Consider the following 20,960-nt stretch of genomic DNA (forward strand, 5'->3'; position numbering starts at 1 on the left):
GTTTTAGCAAGGGATTTAGCTACCTTCAATATTCGTTTAAATTCTTCAGCAACTTGGAAAAACTGCAAACGATTTTTTATTCCTAATCGACAATATAGCTTATCCCTTATTTCGTCTAAAACGTGATAAATACTCAGACGATCTATACTCAACGACTTTACGTAACCTCAACCAGAAAAAGTTTGCTAACAGTTACGCTTGGTTTTTTCTAACACAAGTTCTCGGCGACCGACCGGCTATATCAAAGCTGCAAAACTTTAAACACGTGTCGTTGACCTTCGTGACAGCAGAGCTGCGATGGAAAATGGAGCAACAAAGGATAATGAATTCACGGCTAACATCAAGTCTGAAGGCCAACGAAGTTTTCAACGATGTGTACGTACCCAGAGATATCACATCTGGAAACAATTTCAAACCATTTGCTCAAGATTCACAACAGGTGGAACACTACGGCATTTTGCCTTTTTTTCCATCGTGTCTTTGTTACGCCATATGGCTCCCTTCTGATTGGATGACTCATTCAGCCCTAAATAAAAATAGGAATGCGGGACTGTTATGGGCAGACTGCATTTTTACTCTTTACCTTTATTTTCACTTGTTTTTAAATGAAAACGAAAATTGGTGGAAAGCACGTTACCGGCCATGGCAGACGTCCACGGGGCAAGATAGTGACCTTCATCTTTAGACGATTGCAATCAAACGGAGGGTGTCTAAAAGGTAATTTGTTGCACTCGAGAGGAAAAACCTAAGAAGTTAAACAAAGAACAGTCAATGAGTTTGGACGTTTAACTAACCGCAAATGCTTTTGATCGTAAAGTTCTACTTATAATGATTGGTTAAAGAGCTCATGCGTTGCAATGGCGTAAAAGTGTAATCGACAATATGCTGTTGCGAGCGACAAAGAAGGAAAGTTTAAAAGTAAAACTTCTGGCTTTCCTTGTGATCCAATAGTCAAAGGTATAAAATAAATTATTTGACTGGCGGCGGTCGGAGAAAGGTGGAAGTACAAGGTTTGCAAGATCTCCATACTCGTTGGTGCGGGTAGAATAAAGGACTTTATTTTGTTTTTTATATTATTTTTTTATTTTAGTTGCATGTCATGAAAATGCTACAGTGCAGCAATACCTACGGGTGGCAGTAGTTTTTCTAAAGGACGTAACATCGGTTAGGTGTTGAAGCAGTAAGTTTACTATTGTAATTTCAGTCGTAATCGGGCAATAACACGAAGATCGTTTCTTCCACATAGCCATGGCCGTCTAATATAACCAGAGGAGAAACACACAAAAAAGGGGGATTTAGTGTAAGTATGCTCTTGGTTAATGCCCGGAACGATAATTTTTTCGATATTGTAAGTAGTTAACATGCACCATCGGTTTTTCCGGGTAGTACACATTTTTTATTTTCCACTTTTTCTATTTCCGAGTTGCAACAAGGTGAAGCAACTCCCGTCGTATGCGAACCTCGCCGTCAACAACAGAATCGTGTTTAGTGCCTACCAGTCTCAGCTGTGAAGATCACGTACGTACTCTTTTTACCAGTTCGGACGAAGCTGTTCTTGGAAAAGTGTTTATCACTGGAAGAGTCGACAATGCGGTGCCTTTCTCGTCGAAATGTAACGCTCACCATTAGTATCGTCTTTGGTTGCTGTATCATCTTTTTGATGAACCAATCAATCCATCAGTAAATCTTCATTTAAGTATTATTTAAAATGTTAATTAACCCATGTAACATTTAACTAAAGACTTCTCACTGGCAATAACGTTGTCGTACCGCATGTTGTTCACGAAACGTCCAGCAAGATTCCCAAAGCCCACAGCAACAGAGTCAATATCGGTAAATTGTACTTAAAAATAACATCAGTTTGTTCGTCCGATAAAAAAGTGTCTTTAGCGCAAGTTGATGAAAAGACAGATCTCTACGGAAAGGTGCGCGTTCTTTGCTGGATCCTAACGTCACCGGATAATCACAAGACAAAAGCACTGGCAGTGAAAGAAACCTGGGGGAAGCGCTGCAATGTTCTACTGTTTATGAGCTCCGCAGTAGGTGCGAAAATCGGGTAACAAAAAAAGTGCGTCAAAAATGTCGGATTTTTATTTGCTTTTCGAATGCAGATCCAATTTTGCCATCTGTACAGCTGCCAGTGCGGGAAGGCCGTAATCAATTGTGGGGCAAAACGAGGGAGGCATTTCGCCATATATGGAACCACTATCGCGATGAGGCAGATTGGTTTCTTAAAGCTGACGATGACACGTAAATTGTTTCGTTAATTTTTCTTGAGCAAAGCGATTAGATATTTACTATTTTTTTAAAGGTACGTAATTGTTGAGAACTTGCGTTACTTTTTGACACCCTACAACACATCGAAAGCATTGTGGTTCGGCCACAAATATAAATCAATTGTTGAGACTGGATATTTCAGTGGCGGGGCTGGTAAGATAAGTGGAATCCTTTACTGAGTTACGACAATCGATAATCGTGCGATAATAATCAACTCTGTTTTTACAGGATATGTATTGAGTAAGGAAGCTACAAGGAGATTCGTGGAGGAAGGGTAAAATTTTTGTGACTTTCTTTTGTTTCTACATAAATTTTTGTTTTTAATTTGTACTATCAGTTACTTTAATGCGTTGGCTTGCCGACATGATCACGAAGGCGCAGAAGATGCAGAAATGGGTTCGTTTCCAACGTCAAATTGTAATTTTTAAAATTTCAACTTAATTTCAAACGGTTGGTTACTGAAGGAAAGTGTATGCAAAACCTGAATGTTTCGGCCATGGACACGCGCGACTCTAAGGGAAGAGGAAGGTTCTTTCCTTTTGTTCCAGAGCAACATTATTTCGCCGGTAAAATTACGCCAAGTTATTGGTACTGGAATAACATCTACTACGCCCCCACTCAAGTAAGGTGTTTCAGACACTATCATTGTAGCCAATGATTAAATTTAATACGCTATTTTAAGGGACGCGAATGCTGCTCGGATAGCGCCATTTCCTTTCATTATGTCAATCCCCAACAGATGTACGTATACGATTATTTCCTTTATCAGCTTCGGCCTTTTGGAATGAAAGCCGATCAACGACCTTCTACTCCAGAGCCACCCCCGGATTTAAATCTCACTGCCTTCCCCTGGTTCGCTCCGAGAGAGGAAACCACTACCACTACGTTAAGCACAACTAATACAACATTGACCGATATCAATGTTTCTAACGTAACAAATGTTCCGAGTGTATCAAATTTTACAGAAGCAACTAGTAACAAGACAGGGATGGTTAATAAATGGAAGGCTGTTTTCGGGTAATTTTCATGATGTTATTTTCGAATATTTTTAATTTGTTCCTCCCAAACTTTATATGGTCCTCAAAACGACAGCTAAAAAATGGTTTTTGTTTCTACAACTGGCGCGATTCAAAAACACTGCCTTCCCCTGATTCGCTCCGAGAGAGGAAACCACACAAAACGCTGTGTTAACTTTCGACTTTCGTTACTCGAAAAAGATGCAAGATATATCTTTTACTTTGCACCTTTAACTTGAGCGCCAAACGTTATCATCGGTCGTATGAGAATATGACCAACTCCGGGCTTCTAATAAGAAAGAAAATCGAATGAATAAATACACTCCGTCCTCCAGTCACCCAAAAAGTAAGTATAGAAGAATACGACGAGACCATTGAAATGCAAGCTTACGAGGTTTCTGCCTTTAAAAAAGGGATTGTTAATCATCATCCTGTACACAATATTGGTATTAGTCCAGCAATTTTTCCCTATCACATTTATCAGTTTGATACGTGCTGGATAATAACCCTTTCACTCTTTACCCAGTACTAAATAAAATTATACATCATTCTGGATACGTGTTAAGACCGTGATAGACTGAAGTTGTCATATCAGATATAGTTTAATCAATGCTAACAAATTAATACATTCAACCGATACTCTTTATATTTTTAATTATATCCCTCTTAAAGGGTGAGCCGATCCCGGAGGTACTGCAATACCGGGTCAACCCGTGGCGGGATCAGTGCAAGCACTAAATTCCCGCCTGATTCCAAAAATCAGTTTAATATTCTGGGGTCCATTTGAACCCGTATCAGATATTAAGCTGATAAGAACAGATACTACACTTTGATCTTAGCCAAAAGGCCGAGAAGCGATACTGAACTACTAAATTCGTTTCCTATATATGCGTTGCCTGACTCAAAACTGTGTTGATGCGGCAGCAAGTAGTAAATTTGCTCAAACAAGAAAACAAAGTAATTAAATCTTCGTAAAGCCTATTTAATACGTGCCTCTGACTATAAACCAAACAACTCATGTTCGATAATGCATTAACAATAAGTAAATTGGGTATTACTTATGAAATAGTTGCAAATTTTTACGTTAGAAGAAAAAATGCCTGCTGACGCTGAGCGACGCCAAAGCCTGTCGATAGCGCCATCTATTAGTGAACAATGTAAACATGGTTTTCCCGCTAAACAAAGGAATTCAAATCTCAATGTCTCATCTGAACGTCTACGAAACAACACAATCTGGGTCTAGTATAACGTATTTTTGAAAACCAAAAATATTGACAAATTTGGCAGCATCTGTCAATATATCTTAAAACTTTCAACCCCTAGCATAGAAATCGCTATTTTTCCGTTCGATTTGTTGAAAAGCAGATGGCCTCAGTCTCGGGCTCGTCTTCTGCAAGGGGTCTTATTTCGGTGTCTCCGATTTTCAACGAGTTGTCTGTAACAGATTTTCCGTTAATAAGTGTTAAGGACGTGCACTTACCTGGATTAAACTTCAAGCCTAACGAGGTTGCCGTGTCCTCTATGGCATTGAGAGTTCTTTGCGTTTCTCGGATTGACGATCCTACAATGGCAATATCGTCCGCATATGCTGTAGTTGAGACCCTAGCTTGAAAAGCTGAGAATCCGTACAGGTAGAGCTAACGTAGCTCTTTTTTTAAAGCCCTTTTGCGTCTTCGTAGCCCTAGCTGTTTGAGTGTTTGTTTAAAAAAAAGCCAAAGTGATCTCATTTGCATAAGGTCCTCTCGGCTTTCTAAAGAATTTTTCATCGAATTTTTACCCACCCTTCCCATTAAAATAAAATTGTGGAAAAAATTAGGGACGTTCTCACTATTCATGAGAACGTACACACAAAAAATAGTACCATTTGGGTAAAAATTGTAGCACTGAGAGAACCGCAAAAACGGCGTTTTTGCAAAAGGTTCTCTCCGGCTTCCAAAGAGTTCTGGTAGGTACTGTATATATATGACATTAGTTGACTGAATCGTTCGCTTAAGAAAACCAAGAAGTTGGAAAATGGTACTTGAAATCCGAAACATGGAGAAATGCAATATAGCTTATAAATAAACGCAGCTATCGACAAACCATTGATTTGTTGTCACTATACAGGCAAATGGTCGTACGACTAAGCACTGATAAAAAATATTTACGCTTTTGGTATCTGTCGACTTTTAAGTGCATAAAGAAATACTCCAGTCAACCCAAACATAACCAATCACAAATTAGATGTTGTGAAATACGGACAAGACGTTGTGAGGCCCTAAGTAATTCCATTCGTCACAGTTTGGTTACTTAAGGTGAAGATAAAAAATAAAAACATGTATAAGTTTTGAGCTATATCTATTTTACGTGTATTGATTTCAACGTTATTATGGATTACGTTGACACTGAAATTATAAGTGGAAGCACACAGCGTGACCAGCAGGGCAGGTGCACCAGGGGATGCTGGCTCTTTAGCCTCTGTAGGCGAGAGGAGTAGGTCCAATTGGAGTAAAGCCATAAGCTGAAGGCCTGTATCCTGGGGCAGAAGGACCTCTATAGGCCGAAGGAGAAGGAGATCTATAGGCTACTGTCTTGTAGGCAGATGACTGGTATGCTGACGGAGCAGGAGTCTGGTATGAGAGGGGAGATGGAGAGCTGTAAGCTGGGGGAGAAGGAGGATTGTATGCGACTGGGGCAGGAAGGCTGTATGCTGGTGGAGATGGAGGACTATACGCTGGTGGTGAAGGAGGGTTGTACGATGGTGGAGCAGTGGCTTGATAGGCTACTGGAGCAGCAGTTTGATAAGATGGCGGTGAAGGTGGGCTGTAAGCCGGTGCAGCAGATTCCTTTACAGATGGCGAAGTAGACTCTTTGTAAGATGGAGCATCACGAGTCTTGGTTGACGAAGCAGTTGTTTCCTTATAGGCCGGTTCATCACTTGTCTTGGTATTGGGTGCGACAGGCTCCTTGTCAGCGGAAACCGCTGTTTCTTTGAAAACTGGGGCTTCGCGGACCTTGCTGTTCGATGAAGCCGCAACCGAATAGGGAACAGAAACTGGCGTCTGGAACGATGGTGAAGGCGGAGCAACGTATCCATCAGGGTGATGAGCTTCTCCTTCGTATTCGACATTAGCGGTATAACCGTTCTCGTCCGCTCTGTAGGTAACGAGCTGTGTCCGGCCGTCTGGAAGGGAAACTCGGTAAGAACCAGTGGTTACCTTGCCGTCCGTGTTTTCCGAGTGAATAAAGTCATTGTTCGATTCCTCGTCTTGCACATTGTACGAATAGCTGTATGGTTGAGGTGGCTATTTTGAAAAAAACAACAGTTAACGTTTATCAAGTAAAATTTCAACTACCCAAGTAACAGAGGCTAAACGACTCACGTAGACGACTTGTCTTGTGTCTTGAGATTCTACGGCCTCATATTCAGTCTCAATATCTGTATCAGCGGCAGCGAGGACGAGTAGGGTGACGAAAATGAGGAACTACACAATTCATTACGATACATTCAAATCTTTACAGAAAATAAAATGTGTGGTTTAGAATTGTTTACCTTCATGCTGATGACTGTTTAGAGGAGACAGGCAGTTGTGCAACTGATGATTCCTAATTCCAATTCTTAGCCTTTATATACACAACCGTAATTCAGGGATGACAGCAGGTGAGCAGGATCATCTTGCGGGTAATTATGTCGGACCAGCAAAACAGGGGAAAGTTAACAGTAACTATTGCGTGATAAAACAAGTTACTTTCTACGTATATCTGCGATGATAGACAAGTTGTGAACCATCTTCTTTTTCTAACAACTGATCGAGTTTCTATCAATTGGGGGGCGATGAAAAGAACCAGAAGAATAGCACGGCGTGTTCCAAATATTGAGGCGTACATGAAAGAATTTTTTGCTCTAGGAAACTGCTTTCTTCGCAGAGAAACATTTGCGAAACATGCAAAGGAAAACAGAGGTACCATCCATCCTTCCTGTCGAGCAACAACGTTAGAAATATATTGTATGCTGAACAACCAAAAACTCGAGAAAGATACAACTTATGTTAGATGCGGAGGGCGCTGCCTTTTTCACCCAATCTATAGGTCGTCGATTTGGATTTTTCCTTTAAGGAAACCGGTTGTGGATTAACACGATATCTGCGAGGATGGGAGCCTTGCGGCTTCTAGCCAAACCAGTCACGAATTCAAGCTGGAAGTTGATTTATTTTCCACATTTTGAACGACAACAGATGGCTGACTTGAACCAAATACCGTTCATATTTATTTTTTTTCTGTCCGACTTTAACACTTCCGACTTTCTCTGACTTTCCTATTCCTAGTGAATTGCGGAAACGCACCTTTCGGAATAACGAACACGTGGAATCATTCCTAAATCATATGAAAAAGTAGAAAAATGAATTAACAAGTCGATTAACAATAATGGAAACCTCATTGGGTACAAGGAATTTTTTTCTTAATTTCCTTCCAAATTTTACGAAGAACATTAGTGTTTTTTACAATAATCTGGAATGAGATAAATCCATTTTGTGTCTATTTAATAAATTCCTGGGGAATATTCAAATGTGAAAAATTAGAAGAAGAATATCAATATGATTTTTGTATTTGCTCATACAACGAGGAGTTGGCAACTGATCTAAATCTCGTACACCTATGTCAAGAATCATTTAGAATCTAGGCCTCAACCTGTGTAAATTTTGAATCAAATTAAGAATCTTAGGCCAAAATCTAATGTGAATCTAATCCAAAATTGAGAATCTCGTACACTTTGCCAGGGAATTGCCAACGGTACAAACCGACAGCCACTGTTGTACTAAAAAAATCGGATTTGAACTTTGCACATTGTCTTGGAGCTCTATTGTGTATGCTTCACAGTGGAAACTACGTGAAATTGAAAATGAACCATGGACTTGTTCTAACTGATTTAAAACTATTTTGGTTCTACAAATCAGGAATTTAATTGTGCTTTCTAAAAAAGTAAACAACTGCCAATGTTTTTGAAATGCCTATTCAAAAGGGAATTGGGTTCAGTTAATTTTCCTACAGATTAACTTGTCGCGAGACTCTGCGTAGTTATTTTCGTATCGCGCTCTGCTGATACGAAGTTGATAAGGCAAATAAAAATGTTGTTTTATCGCGGTTTTAGACAGTTTCATATGACTAAATTTGTCTGTACGCAACAAACCCAGTAACTCCTTATTAAACAAGTTTGATAACAAGGCAAGTAACGCTTGCTATAAACCATAAGTAATCCAGGCAAATTCAAAAATTATATATTAAAAGCGTCAAAGAATCCGCCAACTCGTCTATAGTGCTTAATTGCAGCCAGGACTGTGTTCTAGAAACGGCTAGTGTTTGATTTTTCTTTTACGGAAACGCTAACAACTGAAATATCAAATACAAAAACAAAAACAAAAAAAAAAAACCAAAAAAAATGGAAAAAAAAATCAGGCATTAATAGGTTGGAAATAATAGAATTGGCTTCTATTTTGTGATCCAAACCCAAAACAATCAGTTACGTTGTTACCTAAATTAAAGTGAACAACACAACAAAAAATAGGGACAAAAAGAAAGGCTATTTTATTTCTTGGCAGTACTGAATTGGATTTTTGCGAGTTTTAAAATCAAAATCTTGCATTTTTATCCTGACTACATACATACGTTTTCTTACAAACGATTGGTTCGGCAAATTTCTAAAACTTATTGCACTGACCGGTTAAAACTTAGAATTTCCCGTAAAACAAGTTCCAGTCGCTCAACAACGAGTTGTAACTCGAACTCGGCCGTCTCTTGTCCGAGTGATTGCGGACACAATGCGCAGAACCCGTGAGAATATCGCTGATCACAAATCGCATGCCGTGTCGGCAAGGACCACGGGTTTGTGACTTGTAGCAACCCGGTCTTCCATGTTGCTGGCCCGTCCCGCTCCAGTAAATGTGCTGACCGTCCGCCAGCGAAGGGCAAGGGCAAGCTTTACAGGTAGCTAAGCCATGATTTCCGTGTGGAACAAGCCACTGGCCGGTGGAACAAGAGCCCTTTTTTCAAAAAGTTAATTTCAGCAAACGATTGCGAGATAAGTAAAGCTGGCAAGCACGTGAACACAATTCAAGAAAGGTATTCCATGTACGCGCTTTCCTTATCTACCTTAGTGTATGCTGGATAACAGCGATTGGTCTTTGGACAATGAACATAGTTGGGACGACTGCAACGACAATAACCGTAGCTTTGATCTGCGGCAGTAAAATACTGGTCAGCCAGACACGGCCCGTGTGATGGTCTATTAATAATTAAAAAAAAAAAAATGGTCCTTCAATAATAAGTAGGATTATTTGGAAATGTCAATAGTCTTACTCACCTTGGGTTGTACAGTGACGTGGACATGGTAGGATAGCAGTGTTTCGTTTGTTTGCAATAGCGGTACGTCCTATAAGGTTAACCAAAAGGCAAAAAAAAAATTTAATAATCTTAAAAAAAAATTGGGTATAATTATGTTCATGAGGCTTACGAAGGGTAGCCGTAGCAAGGCTGCTGGGCATAGCGAATCGTACAATACCCAGGTGAGCTCTTGCCTGTTAAAGTGAACGGATTATTCGTTGATGAAAAGCAACCTGGCGGCGGAGAAAAATAGTTGGAGCACTTCGAGCGTGCAAAAGAGACGGGCCGTGATAAATGGCTCGGCGAAGAAGTAAAAACTTCATTTCTATTACAAGGGCCGCTGAAACCTTTTCGACAAAAGTAGGTTTTTCCACACCTATAAACCAATAGTGAAACAATTTTTTTAAAGGTGAATTTCATACATGAGATAAAGTGAAGGACTTGGACGTCCATACACTATCCAAATAAGATCTTAATCGATCAAACAGAAGTACGTCTGTCAAAACAAGCATTAACATTCTCTTTTTTTTGGTAATCTTCTACCCATTTAGTGAGATAAAAAATTGAACCAATATTTGATGCCTCGACTGAGTGGTGACTAGCTGATGATTGACAGGATCGTGATTACACATATTGGTCAGCTACAATAATTGAAAATAACTTACACGCTGGTTGGGCTGTATGCAGGCGGCAGGCTGAGTGGGTTGCAGAGACCGTTAGATGAGTGGCACGGAAGTTTAGAGTGACATGGGCGATTAGGCTGGCACGGAGGCTTGACCTGTGGACAAGGTTTACCTGAATGGCAAGGAGGTTGGGCCGGTGGTTGGACCGGTGGACAAGGTTTACCTGAATGACAAGGAGGTTGGATCGGTGGACAAGGTTTACCTGACTGGCATGGAGGTCGCACAGGAGGTTGGATCGGTGGACAAGGTTTACCTGTATTGCACGGAGGTTGTACTGGTGGACAGGGTTTACCATAACAGGGCGGTTGGGCCGGTGGGCAAGGTTGACCCGATTGACAGGGGAGTTTCACCGGTGGACAAGAGTTAGTTGAATGGCAGGGGGGTCTAGCCGTTGGCTGCACTGGAGGTTTAAACGTTGGCCATTTAAAATTATTTCCTTCTTCGGTTAGAAGATCGTTGATGTCCGGTAATCCGTCGATGGAGAAATCAGGATCGACCTGGTTAGCTTGTGGCAAGGACTTGATTGTTGGACTCGCACTTCCTTCATTATCTGGGACATTAGAACCATCACCGCTAGACTCCGGTTCATCTCCGAGCATCAGATCGTCATCGTCGGAAAATAGAAGCTGTTTGAAGGTCTTCTTTGAAGCTGTTTTTTTCTTCAAATGTTTCTTATTTGAAGCGTCGACAATTAGGAGTACGGCGCCCAGCAATAAAATGATTGCAAACACCTTGAACAATTTGTTCGTACCGGCCATTCTTAACTGGAAAACTGAGACGATCGACTGCCACATTCGTGAGTCTAGCTAGAAACTTTATAGAAACGCCCAACGGGTCAGATAAGAATGATATTAAGCAAACGAGATAAAGTTGTTCAATTTCGTGAGGACGTGTCAAAAGCTCACGGAGACATTGCATCAATACCTACACTGTAGTTTGGAGTAGCCTACACGAGTTTTGAGGTATCGCACGGATACCCTGTCAACTGCGAGTGGGAGTAGAGGAAGTTACACGTAAGCTGTGCCATTAATTACTCATGTCACGACCGGTTTTTTTTTTCTTCAGTCAACACTGAAAAGGGCATTTTCACATTCCTGTTGCGATAAAAAAGTACCACAACAGAGACGAAATAAATGCCAAACGATTTAAACGCCAGAAACGTGATTACACTAAATATGGTAAAATAAAGCGAAACCCACGTAAAGTCGATTATCAGGACGAATGGTTTGGCAAGAAGATCACCGTTAAAAATAAAACACGGTACCGCACAAGATTCCGCATTTGAATTAACTTTTTTTTCGAATCAATTTTTTTTCTTCCACGTAAAAATTCTTTAAAACTAAATAGTAAACAAAAATTTAAACGGAAACAAATTTTGCGGTTGTAACACAGCGTCATTTTACAGGGGCATTCACGTAAGAGGAGAATACAATGGTACAGAATTCGGGAGGGCTTGAGGGTATACGGTACTGGTGTAGGGGGTGTATCATTTTCGTCTGTTCACTTCAAATGTAAGGTGAGTAATAATCATAAGGTATTGCTATAAACTCGAATACAATCCTCCCGAAAGATTCATTTTTAAACGATATAGTAAACTATCATGAAAACAGTTATATATATTTAACAAAAAAATGTTTCCGATGTTTAGTTAGGGTCACTTTACACTAGAGAGAAAAACGAATGAAAAAACAAAGAGGTTTTCATTTCGCCGTTGACGACAAGTCGAAAATACAATGCTCTCTACGCAAACAGTCACAATATTATGGTGAGACGGTCAGGTGATCATGTGTGTGAGACTCTTTCGTTTCTCAATTTGACAAAAGTAAAGGGAGAGAGTCAAAAAAGAGAAAAAAAAAAATTGCAAAGGGAAGAAATCAAAGAGCGAAGTTGCTGGTCTTGGATGGAAGGAGCTGCAGGGTGCAGGATAACATGTTGATTACACAAGGAGGAATGAGAGAAGGCGCTCAAGTGCTTGTCCATATTTAAAAAGAAAAATCAAACGATGATTATAATCATCTTTTGGAAAAAAATTGATTGAAACTAAAAAGGAGGGAAACGAAGAAGGACGAGATGGAGATACGGACGTGAAAACTATTCCTGTGCGATACCTGATGCATTTCGAAACAGGTAATACAGAACAAGTTTTTTTTTTCTCAATACGACGCACAATTTCTATAAACATCCGTCGACGAGACGAAACTATTTTACCCATCCGGTTTCACAAGAAAAAAACAAATGGACTGATTTCTTAAAATTTAACCTCTCTAGGATGAAAGAAAGAAAAAAAAACTTTTCTACTTGTTCGATGAGATAAAGGTAAAGACTCAGGATGCAGCGGTGTTAGTCAGTTCCAGCTCTTCAAGCTCGTCGTTTACTTTAACAGTCTCGTCGTTAGCGGCCGGCAGAGGTGCAAATTCTTCGGCCAATTCCATCTCCATTTCCATATCGTCTTCCATCTGTCGTCAGGTGAAAGAGTAAAGCAAAACCATTCGTTAGTTTCAAATACAATGACACATTGAACACATCGCACACGAAGGAGAGGCTCTTTATTCTGTGAGGTTTCTTCTATCAGCAATCTGCTGGGTGATTCTACCAGGCAATTGTTTAGTTCCGACTCTTTCTAGACATTTCGCGTTCATTCCATTCCAAAACATGCACAAAATGGAATACACATCAGCAAGATCATGTAGCATTGTTTAAACTTCTTTGGGGCAGTCAGGATGTTATTAAGGCGAGAAACATAACACCTAATGGCCGATTAAACACTATGATGTAAATAAAGGTGTTTCTTTTGTTGTTGTTGTTTGGTTACCAAACGTGATTGTTATAAACGAGATTTTAAGAGATAAGTGTGTGATCAAACTGCGGTTGGTGCTGCCTTGCCAAATCGATTGCTTACGCTCTACGGGTGGGTTTCGAACGAATTCTTCGAGGGAGGGGGATCCAGGGTTTTTAAGTTTTATTTTGCCTTTGATCACTGTGTTTTTTTGCCGTGCGGATGACATCAGAACCGAAACGTGAGGTCGTTGGGTGTTTCTTATGTTCGTCCTTCAGTTCACTATTTCTTTTCTACCCAGATATTTGGCGTTTGAAGTCGTTGCACAATGGTGATCCTGTTTTATCTCCGCATGCGTGCATGCATTCATTTTTGTTTTGTTTTTTGTTTTTTTCATTATTTCTTTCATGGACTGCAGACAGATGATGTTGCATCTTCTTCTTCTTCTTCTTCTTCTTCTTCTATTCTGACTTCGGCTTCCGTTTCACTGTCCACGCTCAATGTTATCATCGGATAGGCATTGGTTTCAGGTGGGTCTTCCTCCAAGACATCATCGTCGGTATCACCATCCGTTTCGGTAGTGGGCGTCTGAATCTTTTCTTCCGCCGTCTGAACACACACATACACACACACACACACACATGTCTTATCGCTCTTGCAATTCTTTTATTATTATTTTATTAATTATATGTATATATTCCCCCCCCCTGTTTTCCTTTAATTTCTATAGATGGACTACCTCTTTCAATGTGTTCTTTTTAATTGGTTAACTTTAGAATGATTAGATTTGTTTGTTTTTCTTTTAACATAACCGGTTGAGTTTTGAGCTATGAGTCGGTAAATAAAATGTTTTAAGTGGCGACGAATGTTAGGAAATCGATGGAATTGGTATAGTGGCTCCTTACCTGTTTGTGCGATTCTTCTAGGTGTTTCATGAGAACAGCGACGACGACGTTGACCAGGACAAACTGAGCCATCAGGACAAAAATGACGAAAAAGATGGGCGCGATAATGCGGGATACGCAGCAGTTCCTGATACAATCGGCCGACGGGTCGCAGTTTTCACGCAGTGTGTCCTTCATGATGCCGTTCCAGTTGTCGCCCGTCGCCACGCGGAACAATGTCAAGAAAGCGATGCCAAAGTTTGCAAAGTGGGCGTGTTCGCCAAGACCCTGGCACGGATGGTCGTCATCACATTCTACACTCGTCGGAAAATGGTAAGGAAACACACGCATGAATTTCTGACTGACAATAATAGAGCCGACCTGGCCCGTTATTATTTATTTTAGTTTATATTTACCCAAACGACCAAACAATTCGACTCCAAGGGCAGCAAAAATGAAGAATAGCAAGTAGAACAAGAGTCCCAAGTTGCCAACTTGCGGAAGTGCTTGCATCACTGTGTCCAGCAAAGAGCGGATTCCTTTGGCCATTTTCAGCAACTTCAACACTAAGGAATGACCAAACAAATTTCTTAAACTTAAAGTTCGCTTGATTACCGAATTGAAATTACCTCTGGCTATCCGCAAAACGCGCATAACGCGGATGATGGTGGGATTAATTGGAATTAAATCGGATTTCATCTCCTCTAAAACGATGCCAACGATAGACAGGATGACGATGGCGACGTCTAGCTGATTCCAGCGATCCTTGATGTACCGTCGCACTCCCAAGGCCACGACTTTGCAGACGGATTCGATGATGAAGACGGCCGTGAAGAAATAATTGAAAATGCGCAGCGCCGATTCCAGTTCCTAGTGGTCAGCAGTACCGTCAATTGTTAATCGCGCTCGTCCAAAACATTGAAATAAACTTACAGGTGGCATAAGGTAAAATTCCATGGCCATTGTGACGACGTTAAGACCAATAACAGCGGCGATGGCCAAGTCAAAGTACTTAGACGTCACCACATTGTGAATGACTAGCCGCGAACGTGAATAGTTGGTGTAGTAGGGAGGCCGTCGCATCTCTGAAAACATTATTACAGGTAACAAAATGAACGAAATAATATTATTAATAATATCGGATGGTTATTGGGACTATTCAAATTAAATCTCGCACACACACACACGCGCGCAGACGTACTATACAAATCGTCAAACAATGTGCCTTTAATAAAAATATTTAAAAAATGGGTCACGCGAAAACAACGGTGATGTAAACGACATTCAGGAATACAATAGAGTGATCGCGTGCCGTTAATGACGTCTACGTCTAGCGATCAAAACTAGTGATTAAAAACATATCATAAAGAGTCATGTCAAAGCATCCATAACAACGATATAGTTCTACATTGGTATTGGTGTGTGGACAAGCAATTCGGCGTGTTTGCTTCCTGCAACGGAATTGTTTTTTTGTGAGAGGCGATTCTTCCAGTTTGGATCAATATTTTTTTTTTTTTTTTTAAAGGGATGTGTTTGTTTTATCAGTATCTCGATCAGTCAGGAGAGGGGGGGGGGGGAATGTCACACCAGTGCAGATTTTTCACGATTGGAAGTGTGTTTTTGATTTTTCTTTTGGGGTTGTTGCTGTTTTGTTTTATTCTATCTCTATACTAGTGTGTGGCTAAAAGAGGTAGAACAACAAAAACAACAACAACGTGACAAAAGTCAGCAAGTTGGTGTGGGTCAGGAATTGCTAATTTCCTACCCGTTCTCACGGCTCTGGGCTTAGGTCCGGGGTCAGTGCCATCGATGACGACGTCATTGAGTGCGACTACAGTACCAACTTGAACAAAAATGGCAATTCAGTAAGATGAGACTGAAAGAAAACAGTTCCGCTGTTATACCGCGGTCACGATGACAGCGATTAAATGAAAGAAGAAACTAAGACATAGAAAACAGAAAATCCTACTGGAAACACACAACGTTTGACTAAAACATGAAGTTGAAAACAGATTTCAGGTAGGGTAATGAACTGAAATGAATCCTAAACGTCAAGTAAATCAAAACAATCGTCGAGGACTTTTTTTTTTTTTTTAAGAATATCGACGACAACAAAAGTGACGATGTGCAAGTGTCTCGTGATTGCTTGGTTAACTCGGAGAGCGGTGAAAAGAAAGACACTATTAGAAAGAGTGCCAAAAAGGGCTTAACCTTTAACTCGAATAAAACATGAACTCAACGAACTAAAACTGATAAGACGCAAAACTACTATTTGTTTGGAGAAAAATGGTGAGAAGAGCCTGGAAAAGAAAATAGTGAAAAAGACGATATGACGTTTGATTTACTTCTGCGCTTTTTTTCCATTTTGCGCGCCCGCTTCGCCATCCGCCGAGCTCGCTCCTCCTTCTCCTGTTCTTCACGGCAACGATGGAAATTCTCGACGACGACACCGACGAACATGTTGAGCACAAAGAAACCGACCAACAGCAGAAACGAGATGAAGTAGATTAAGCGCCACTCGCTGTAATTCTCGATCGGCTATCAAGAAAAATGTGTGAATGAATCCATTCCTGGTTTGACAAATGAATAGTTGGAGCGGACCTGTTGATCGACACCGACGGCGTCTAGCCCAGTGTACATAATGTTGACCCAGCCATCTTTGGACGAAAGGACGAAAAGGGCCATTAGGGCCTGTCCGAGGTCATCGAAATTGTAGGCGCGATTGACCCACATGTTGCGAGGATCCGCCGCCAAACAATCCGTTCGATTGCGGACCGAACGGATGTTGGGCCCCTCACAGTAGAAGAAACTCCCTTTGAATAACTGTGGGGAAATCAAATCAAACGTCCAATGGCAATTAAAACATTTGAATGCATGCACACAAAAAAGTACCTGGACTCCGAGGATTCCGAAGATGATGAAGAAAGTGCAGCAAATGAGCACAATGTTTCCGATGGGTTTCAAAGAAGATAGTAAGGTTTGCACCACCAATTTCAAGCCGGGCGCTCGGTTGATGACTCGCAACGGCCTCAAGGATCGCAGCAGCCGGAAGACCTTTAGAAAAATCATAATAATTTAAGAGAAAATACACGGCAAATGTATTAGTTTAAAAATTCGGTTTCTTACTCTGAGTATGCCAAAGATGCGCGGACTGCCGCTAGACAAAAGTGACATGAGAATATCAACGATGGACACGCTGACGAGGAGACCGTCCATGATGTTCCATCCGGAATCAAAATAAGCACTTGGGCCGTAAAACATGCCGACGGCCATGACTTTCAAAATCATTTCGATGGCAAAGACAAAAGTGAAGACATAGTTGGACACGGAGAGGAAGGCACGCTCGAACGAATCGGGTGGAATGAGCGGCCGTTCCATGGCCAACGTGACGCAATTCAATCCGATGAAAAACAGGATTGTATGGTCGAACCAACTCTTTCTCACCAACGTACTACATGACCGCCGAAGGCTGCAATTCCCCATTTAAAAATATATCATTTTTAGCCAACTATGCGCAATAAATTTAATTCCATTTTGTTTAACAAAAAAAAAAAACAAAAAACAAAAAAAAAAAACGTACGAATTTTCCGGCGACAGAATAAAGAGGGCGTAGTCTTCCCGCTTCTTGAGTTGAGGGAATCGTTCATAAAGGCGAACAATTAGCCGTTTCTTCACTACCACTTCCTCCTCTGTTTTGGTTGTCGTGCTGTTGGCCCCCGTTTGCCCTTCTCCGATGGAGAAATTCAAATTACTGCCGTTGTTGTTGTTATTCGGCTGCTCCCAAGGAAACAATGTTTTCAGCAACCAAACTCAACGTTTATAACGACGAATTTATGCTTACCGCCAGGTTATTGAATCCGGGTGATGGACTCCGCGGCGACGAGCCGTTACTGCGGATAGAATTCTGCGGACTCAATGTTGTCGGACTGCCGAAAGAATTCTGATGAGACAGAATCGGTTTCCGCGTGAATGGCTGGTGAATTCCATCGTGTTGGGCGCTGCCATTACAGGCAAGTCGATCATGATTACTGCAACTGAGTAAACACGATTGTTACGTGGGTAATGCATAGAGGTTAAAAAATGACATTGTATACCTCGGTTGTCGTTGGTTGTTCAGGTTGTTTAGAAGGCTGTAATTGCCCGCGTTGGATGCGTGGTCCTCTTCCAGCTCAGCTTCCAGATCAGCATGTGATCCATTAGTGGGGATGCCAGCCGTATCCCGCGATGACAGCCGCCTCCACAATTTCTTGCTGCCCTGGCGAAGGACGCCACTTCCGCCGCCCAGCATCTCCGAGGACGATAAAGGCAACAATGAATTGGTATCGGCTGACTCTTCCGGCGATGATACCATTCCTCCCCTACGTACATTTTTACGGGAAAATTATAAGACGGCGCAACGCAATGCAATCACGAGAAACAAAGTTGCCATCAATGTCTGAAAGTGGAAAGCGAGCGCAGCAAAAGTTATAGAAGGGAAATGTCTTACCCTGAGGGGGCAGCCAGGCTGCTCTTTCTGCTGAGAATACCTCGACTGGGCATGATGGGATTCAAACTCGATCGTCTAGACGATCTGGAGCTAGCGCAGGATCTGTTGCTCGGCGTTCGCAGTAAAGACGGCGAACCCAACGTCTCGAGTCCCTGTTTATACGAGTGAGAATAAGTCTCCGCGCTGCGTCTTCTTTTAAAGAAAAAAATAAAAGACAAGTTTACAACAAGTTGGGCCCTTTCTACTCACCAAATTGATACCAGTATCTCCGTGTAAAGGAGAACCTTCTACCGAAGTACGACGTGGCGGAGACACGCCTACTAACTTGACCGACTTCAACGGAGATAGTCTGACGCACGGCGCACTTTCCCTGTGACTGCAAATGGAATCGAGCGTGGCATTTGGAGATCCTTGCGGAGTGGCGGCTGTGTGGGTGATGATCGGAGCTGTCGTTGGCGGAAGCAATAAATGCTGCGACGCAGTTGCGCTCGGATGCGTTTCCATTCTATCCGATCCATTTGTCGTCCGCGTTTGAAATTCCGATCGAGGAACAACAGATGACTGCGGCTGACAGAACAGGATCGTTTCTTTAGTGGATAAAAAAAGGAAAACAAATGATTGTTACGTGCTCGGTTAGTTGCGTTTAACGTTTGAATGAACCTCGTTCGATGTTTGACTTTGGATCGTAATGGTTGGGATTGTTAGCGCAATCGTGATGACTCTTACTGTGTAAAGATTCACGGCGCTGTTGCTCCTGAATGGCATTGTACGAATTCTCCTTGAGTCGGCGCTGTTGTTGAGATTCCAATAGTGCCAGTTTGGCTTGTTTGCGTTCCTCCTATAACATATACACCCGGGGAGAAGCATCGACGGGTCGCGTGGTGCCATTGAAGTTGAATCGAAGAAAAGAAAACAAGAGAGACAGAGAGCAAAACGAAGTTTGTTAGTACAAAACGGCGCCAGTTTGAACGACTATTAGATGCTCGGCGAGGCCAAATAAGAGTTGGATTCCATTTTTCGTGGAAGCATCCTTGCTGCGGATGCATCCCCTTTCAATTTCTTCATCCACTCGCGCATTCCTCATGCATGACAGCGAAAACAAAAATAAAAATAAAAAAAGTTTTCAAGATACTTTTAGTAGCAAAAACTCATCGATTTCAATCATGCAGTTAGACGAAGGTTTTTTATTCATCTATCTAAACATGCACACGTACACGAGGATGCAACACCATTTAGGCCTTTACAGTCGTTAAGATCGATCAAAGTCACGTTGGAGATACACGTTTAAAAAAAAAAAAAAAAAGCGAAATACATAGAACTTTCTACAACATTTCTCCAACGTGAAAACACCAAAGAACTACGATAACACCTCCTTTTTCTTCTCCGTTGGAAGATTTTTTTTTGTTTTTTGTTTTTTATATCGATGGCCGGAGGAAGTCCTTTATCCCCCGTTTTTTTTATTGATTTATGGTGGTTGAGCTATCTTTCATTGTCGGGTTCTTTAATGGGGTAATGATTATTAGATAACTGGATACATAGAGTATGTAAAAGGAAAAGGTAAATAGGACGACATCAAAAGCTTTTTTTTTCTTTGTTTTTTTTTCTATCAAACTAAACAATAAAGTAAATTAAAGCCAGGGACGACATGGGCGGGTTGTTTTTGTTCATCACCAGGCTGAACGTCGAGAACATGAAAGGCACATCTCAATGTCTCTCGAAAGGTACTAGACCTACTGACTTGACGTGTAAACGTCAGGCTCGTTAACAATGACAACGTCATAAAAGCTTCATTCACTTACGCTGCATACATTAGATTGCCTACGCATGTCCTCCACATGTCCAGAATTGTGGAAATTTTATCAACAAAATAATGACGTCAATCAAAAGCAAGAGGTAGGGAGCACGAGGAGTTCTCGGTAGAATTCTATAGGCTCTAAAAAGAATTGGTTTTGCGGCCACCGCCATACAGACACGGACCTCGAGTAGTAAGTCGGCCAGCTGGGCGCTATCGACGACGGAGACCAATACGTCTTCGACCGCGATGTCATTGGCATAGTAGCCGACAGGACTGCAACTCTCCTCCGTCACCGAAGATCTCGAGAAATAGTTGTCGTGCTGCAGCTCTTGTTGATGACACCCAACACCGTCGGCAGACGACGGCGAATCGGGCGAACAATTTTCAGGTGCCGGTGGACCCGTCTCCTGATCCCCGTGACAAGAGCCACCCGATGTTGCCTCATCTTGGATTGACAAAGCCGCAGCCGTGGCAAGAGCTCTTGCTGCATGACGTTCCTGTCTGGCCTGCTCACGCTGTTCACGTTCCAGTCGCTCCGTTCTCTATACACATACACCAATACATACACCATGGGTCCATGGCAGAAGTTGACAACCAAACGACGAACATGTTGGGTTTCTTTTTGCCCCATCATTTTCTAGAATTAGCCCTCTTATTAAAGATAACGGGATCATTTTTTGGGGGTG

General features: G+C 41.6%; 4 protein-coding genes and 1 non-coding gene across 16 annotated transcripts in view; 1 reads left to right on the forward strand and 4 right to left on the reverse strand.

Moving 5' to 3' along the window:
* The first annotated feature begins 1,308 nt into the window (after nucleotides 1-1,308).
* On the forward strand, nucleotides 1,309-3,853 carry LOC116932960 (glycoprotein-N-acetylgalactosamine 3-beta-galactosyltransferase 1). Its single transcript, XM_032940858.2, has 10 exons — nucleotides 1,309-1,680; nucleotides 1,742-1,833; nucleotides 1,891-2,043; nucleotides 2,112-2,250; nucleotides 2,312-2,430; nucleotides 2,506-2,551; nucleotides 2,615-2,673; nucleotides 2,742-2,899; nucleotides 2,960-3,294; nucleotides 3,370-3,853. The coding sequence occupies exons 1-10, from the start codon at nucleotides 1,589-1,591 to the stop codon at nucleotides 3,371-3,373; spliced, it is 1,197 nt and encodes a 398-aa protein (XP_032796749.2). The 5' UTR covers nucleotides 1,309-1,588; the 3' UTR covers nucleotides 3,374-3,853.
* A 108-nt stretch (nucleotides 3,854-3,961) lies between these two features.
* On the reverse strand, nucleotides 3,962-4,152 carry LOC116933063. Its single transcript, XR_004399880.2, has one exon. It is a non-coding gene; the product is annotated as a U2 spliceosomal RNA (small nuclear RNA).
* Nucleotides 4,153-5,625: 1,473 nt separating this feature from the next.
* Nucleotides 5,626-7,613, reverse strand: LOC123467998 (extensin-2-like). Its single transcript, XM_045167680.1, has 4 exons — nucleotides 7,317-7,613; nucleotides 6,826-7,250; nucleotides 6,656-6,757; nucleotides 5,626-6,577 (listed from the first exon to the last, which is right to left on the reverse strand). The coding sequence occupies exons 2-4, from the start codon at nucleotides 6,829-6,831 to the stop codon at nucleotides 5,744-5,746; spliced, it is 942 nt and encodes a 313-aa protein (XP_045023615.1). The 5' UTR covers nucleotides 6,832-7,250; nucleotides 7,317-7,613; the 3' UTR covers nucleotides 5,626-5,743.
* Nucleotides 7,614-8,832: 1,219 nt separating this feature from the next.
* On the reverse strand, nucleotides 8,833-11,137 carry LOC116931863 (extensin). The gene is made up of 5 exons (XM_032939517.2): nucleotides 10,316-11,137; nucleotides 9,781-10,026; nucleotides 9,631-9,699; nucleotides 9,420-9,552; nucleotides 8,833-9,310 (listed from the first exon to the last, which is right to left on the reverse strand). Exons 1-5 carry the CDS (start codon nucleotides 11,125-11,127, stop codon nucleotides 8,999-9,001), a joined length of 1,572 nt encoding a protein of 523 aa, XP_032795408.2. The 5' UTR covers nucleotides 11,128-11,137; the 3' UTR covers nucleotides 8,833-8,998.
* Nucleotides 11,138-11,363: 226 nt separating this feature from the next.
* The window catches only part of LOC123467997, a gene marked incomplete at its 5' end in the record, with an annotated part of 28,592 nt that continues 18,995 nt past the window's right edge, over nucleotides 11,364-20,960 (reverse strand). For 5 of the 12 annotated variants that reach the window (XM_045167671.1, XM_045167679.1, XM_045167667.1 and 2 more), the window contains 17 exon segments: nucleotides 13,485-13,718; nucleotides 14,015-14,307; nucleotides 14,410-14,559; nucleotides 14,623-14,863; nucleotides 14,927-15,078; nucleotides 15,759-15,836; nucleotides 16,339-16,531; nucleotides 16,595-16,816; nucleotides 16,886-17,047; nucleotides 17,120-17,462; nucleotides 17,574-17,767; nucleotides 17,835-18,027; nucleotides 18,088-18,351; nucleotides 18,480-18,631; nucleotides 18,729-19,066; nucleotides 19,140-19,317; nucleotides 20,457-20,816. In XM_045167671.1, coding sequence (XP_045023606.1) covers nucleotides 13,515-13,718; nucleotides 14,015-14,307; nucleotides 14,410-14,559; nucleotides 14,623-14,863; nucleotides 14,927-15,078; nucleotides 15,759-15,836; nucleotides 16,339-16,531; nucleotides 16,595-16,816; nucleotides 16,886-17,047; nucleotides 17,120-17,462; nucleotides 17,574-17,767; nucleotides 17,835-18,027; nucleotides 18,088-18,351; nucleotides 18,480-18,631; nucleotides 18,729-19,066; nucleotides 19,140-19,317; nucleotides 20,457-20,816 — 3,717 coding nt within the window. 12 annotated transcript variants of the gene reach the window in all.

Source organism: Daphnia magna, unplaced genomic scaffold (genome assembly GCF_020631705.1).
Source record: "Daphnia magna isolate NIES unplaced genomic scaffold, ASM2063170v1.1 Dm_contigs256, whole genome shotgun sequence".
Lineage (NCBI taxonomy): Eukaryota > Metazoa > Arthropoda > Branchiopoda > Diplostraca > Daphniidae > Daphnia > Daphnia magna.

Bases quoted from the DNA above. Each gene is read 5' to 3' on its own strand.
- LOC116932960 (XM_032940858.2), top strand. From the start codon at position 1,589: ATGCGGTGCCTTTCTCGTCGAAATGTAACGCTCACCATTAGTATCGTC. The intron at 1,834-1,890 runs GTAAATTGTACT...AAGTGTCTTTAG, and splicing joins CAGCAACAGAGTCAATATCG to CGCAAGTTGATGAAAAGACA. The intron at 2,251-2,311 runs GTAAATTGTTTC...ATTTTTTTAAAG, and splicing joins CTTAAAGCTGACGATGACAC to GTACGTAATTGTTGAGAACT.
- LOC116931863 (XM_032939517.2), bottom strand. From the start codon at position 11,127: ATGTGGCAGTCGATCGTCTCAGTTTTCCAGTTAAGAATGGCCGGTACG. The intron at 10,027-10,315 runs GTAAGTTATTTT...ATTGGTTTATAG, and splicing joins GCATACAGCCCAACCAGCGT to GTGTGGAAAAACCTACTTTT. The intron at 9,700-9,780 runs GTAAGCCTCATG...TTAACCTTATAG, and splicing joins CCTTGCTACGGCTACCCTTC to GACGTACCGCTATTGCAAAC.
- LOC123467998 (XM_045167680.1), bottom strand. The intron at 6,578-6,655 runs GTGAGTCGTTTA...TTTTCAAAATAG, and splicing joins ACACAAGACAAGTCGTCTAC to CCACCTCAACCATACAGCTA.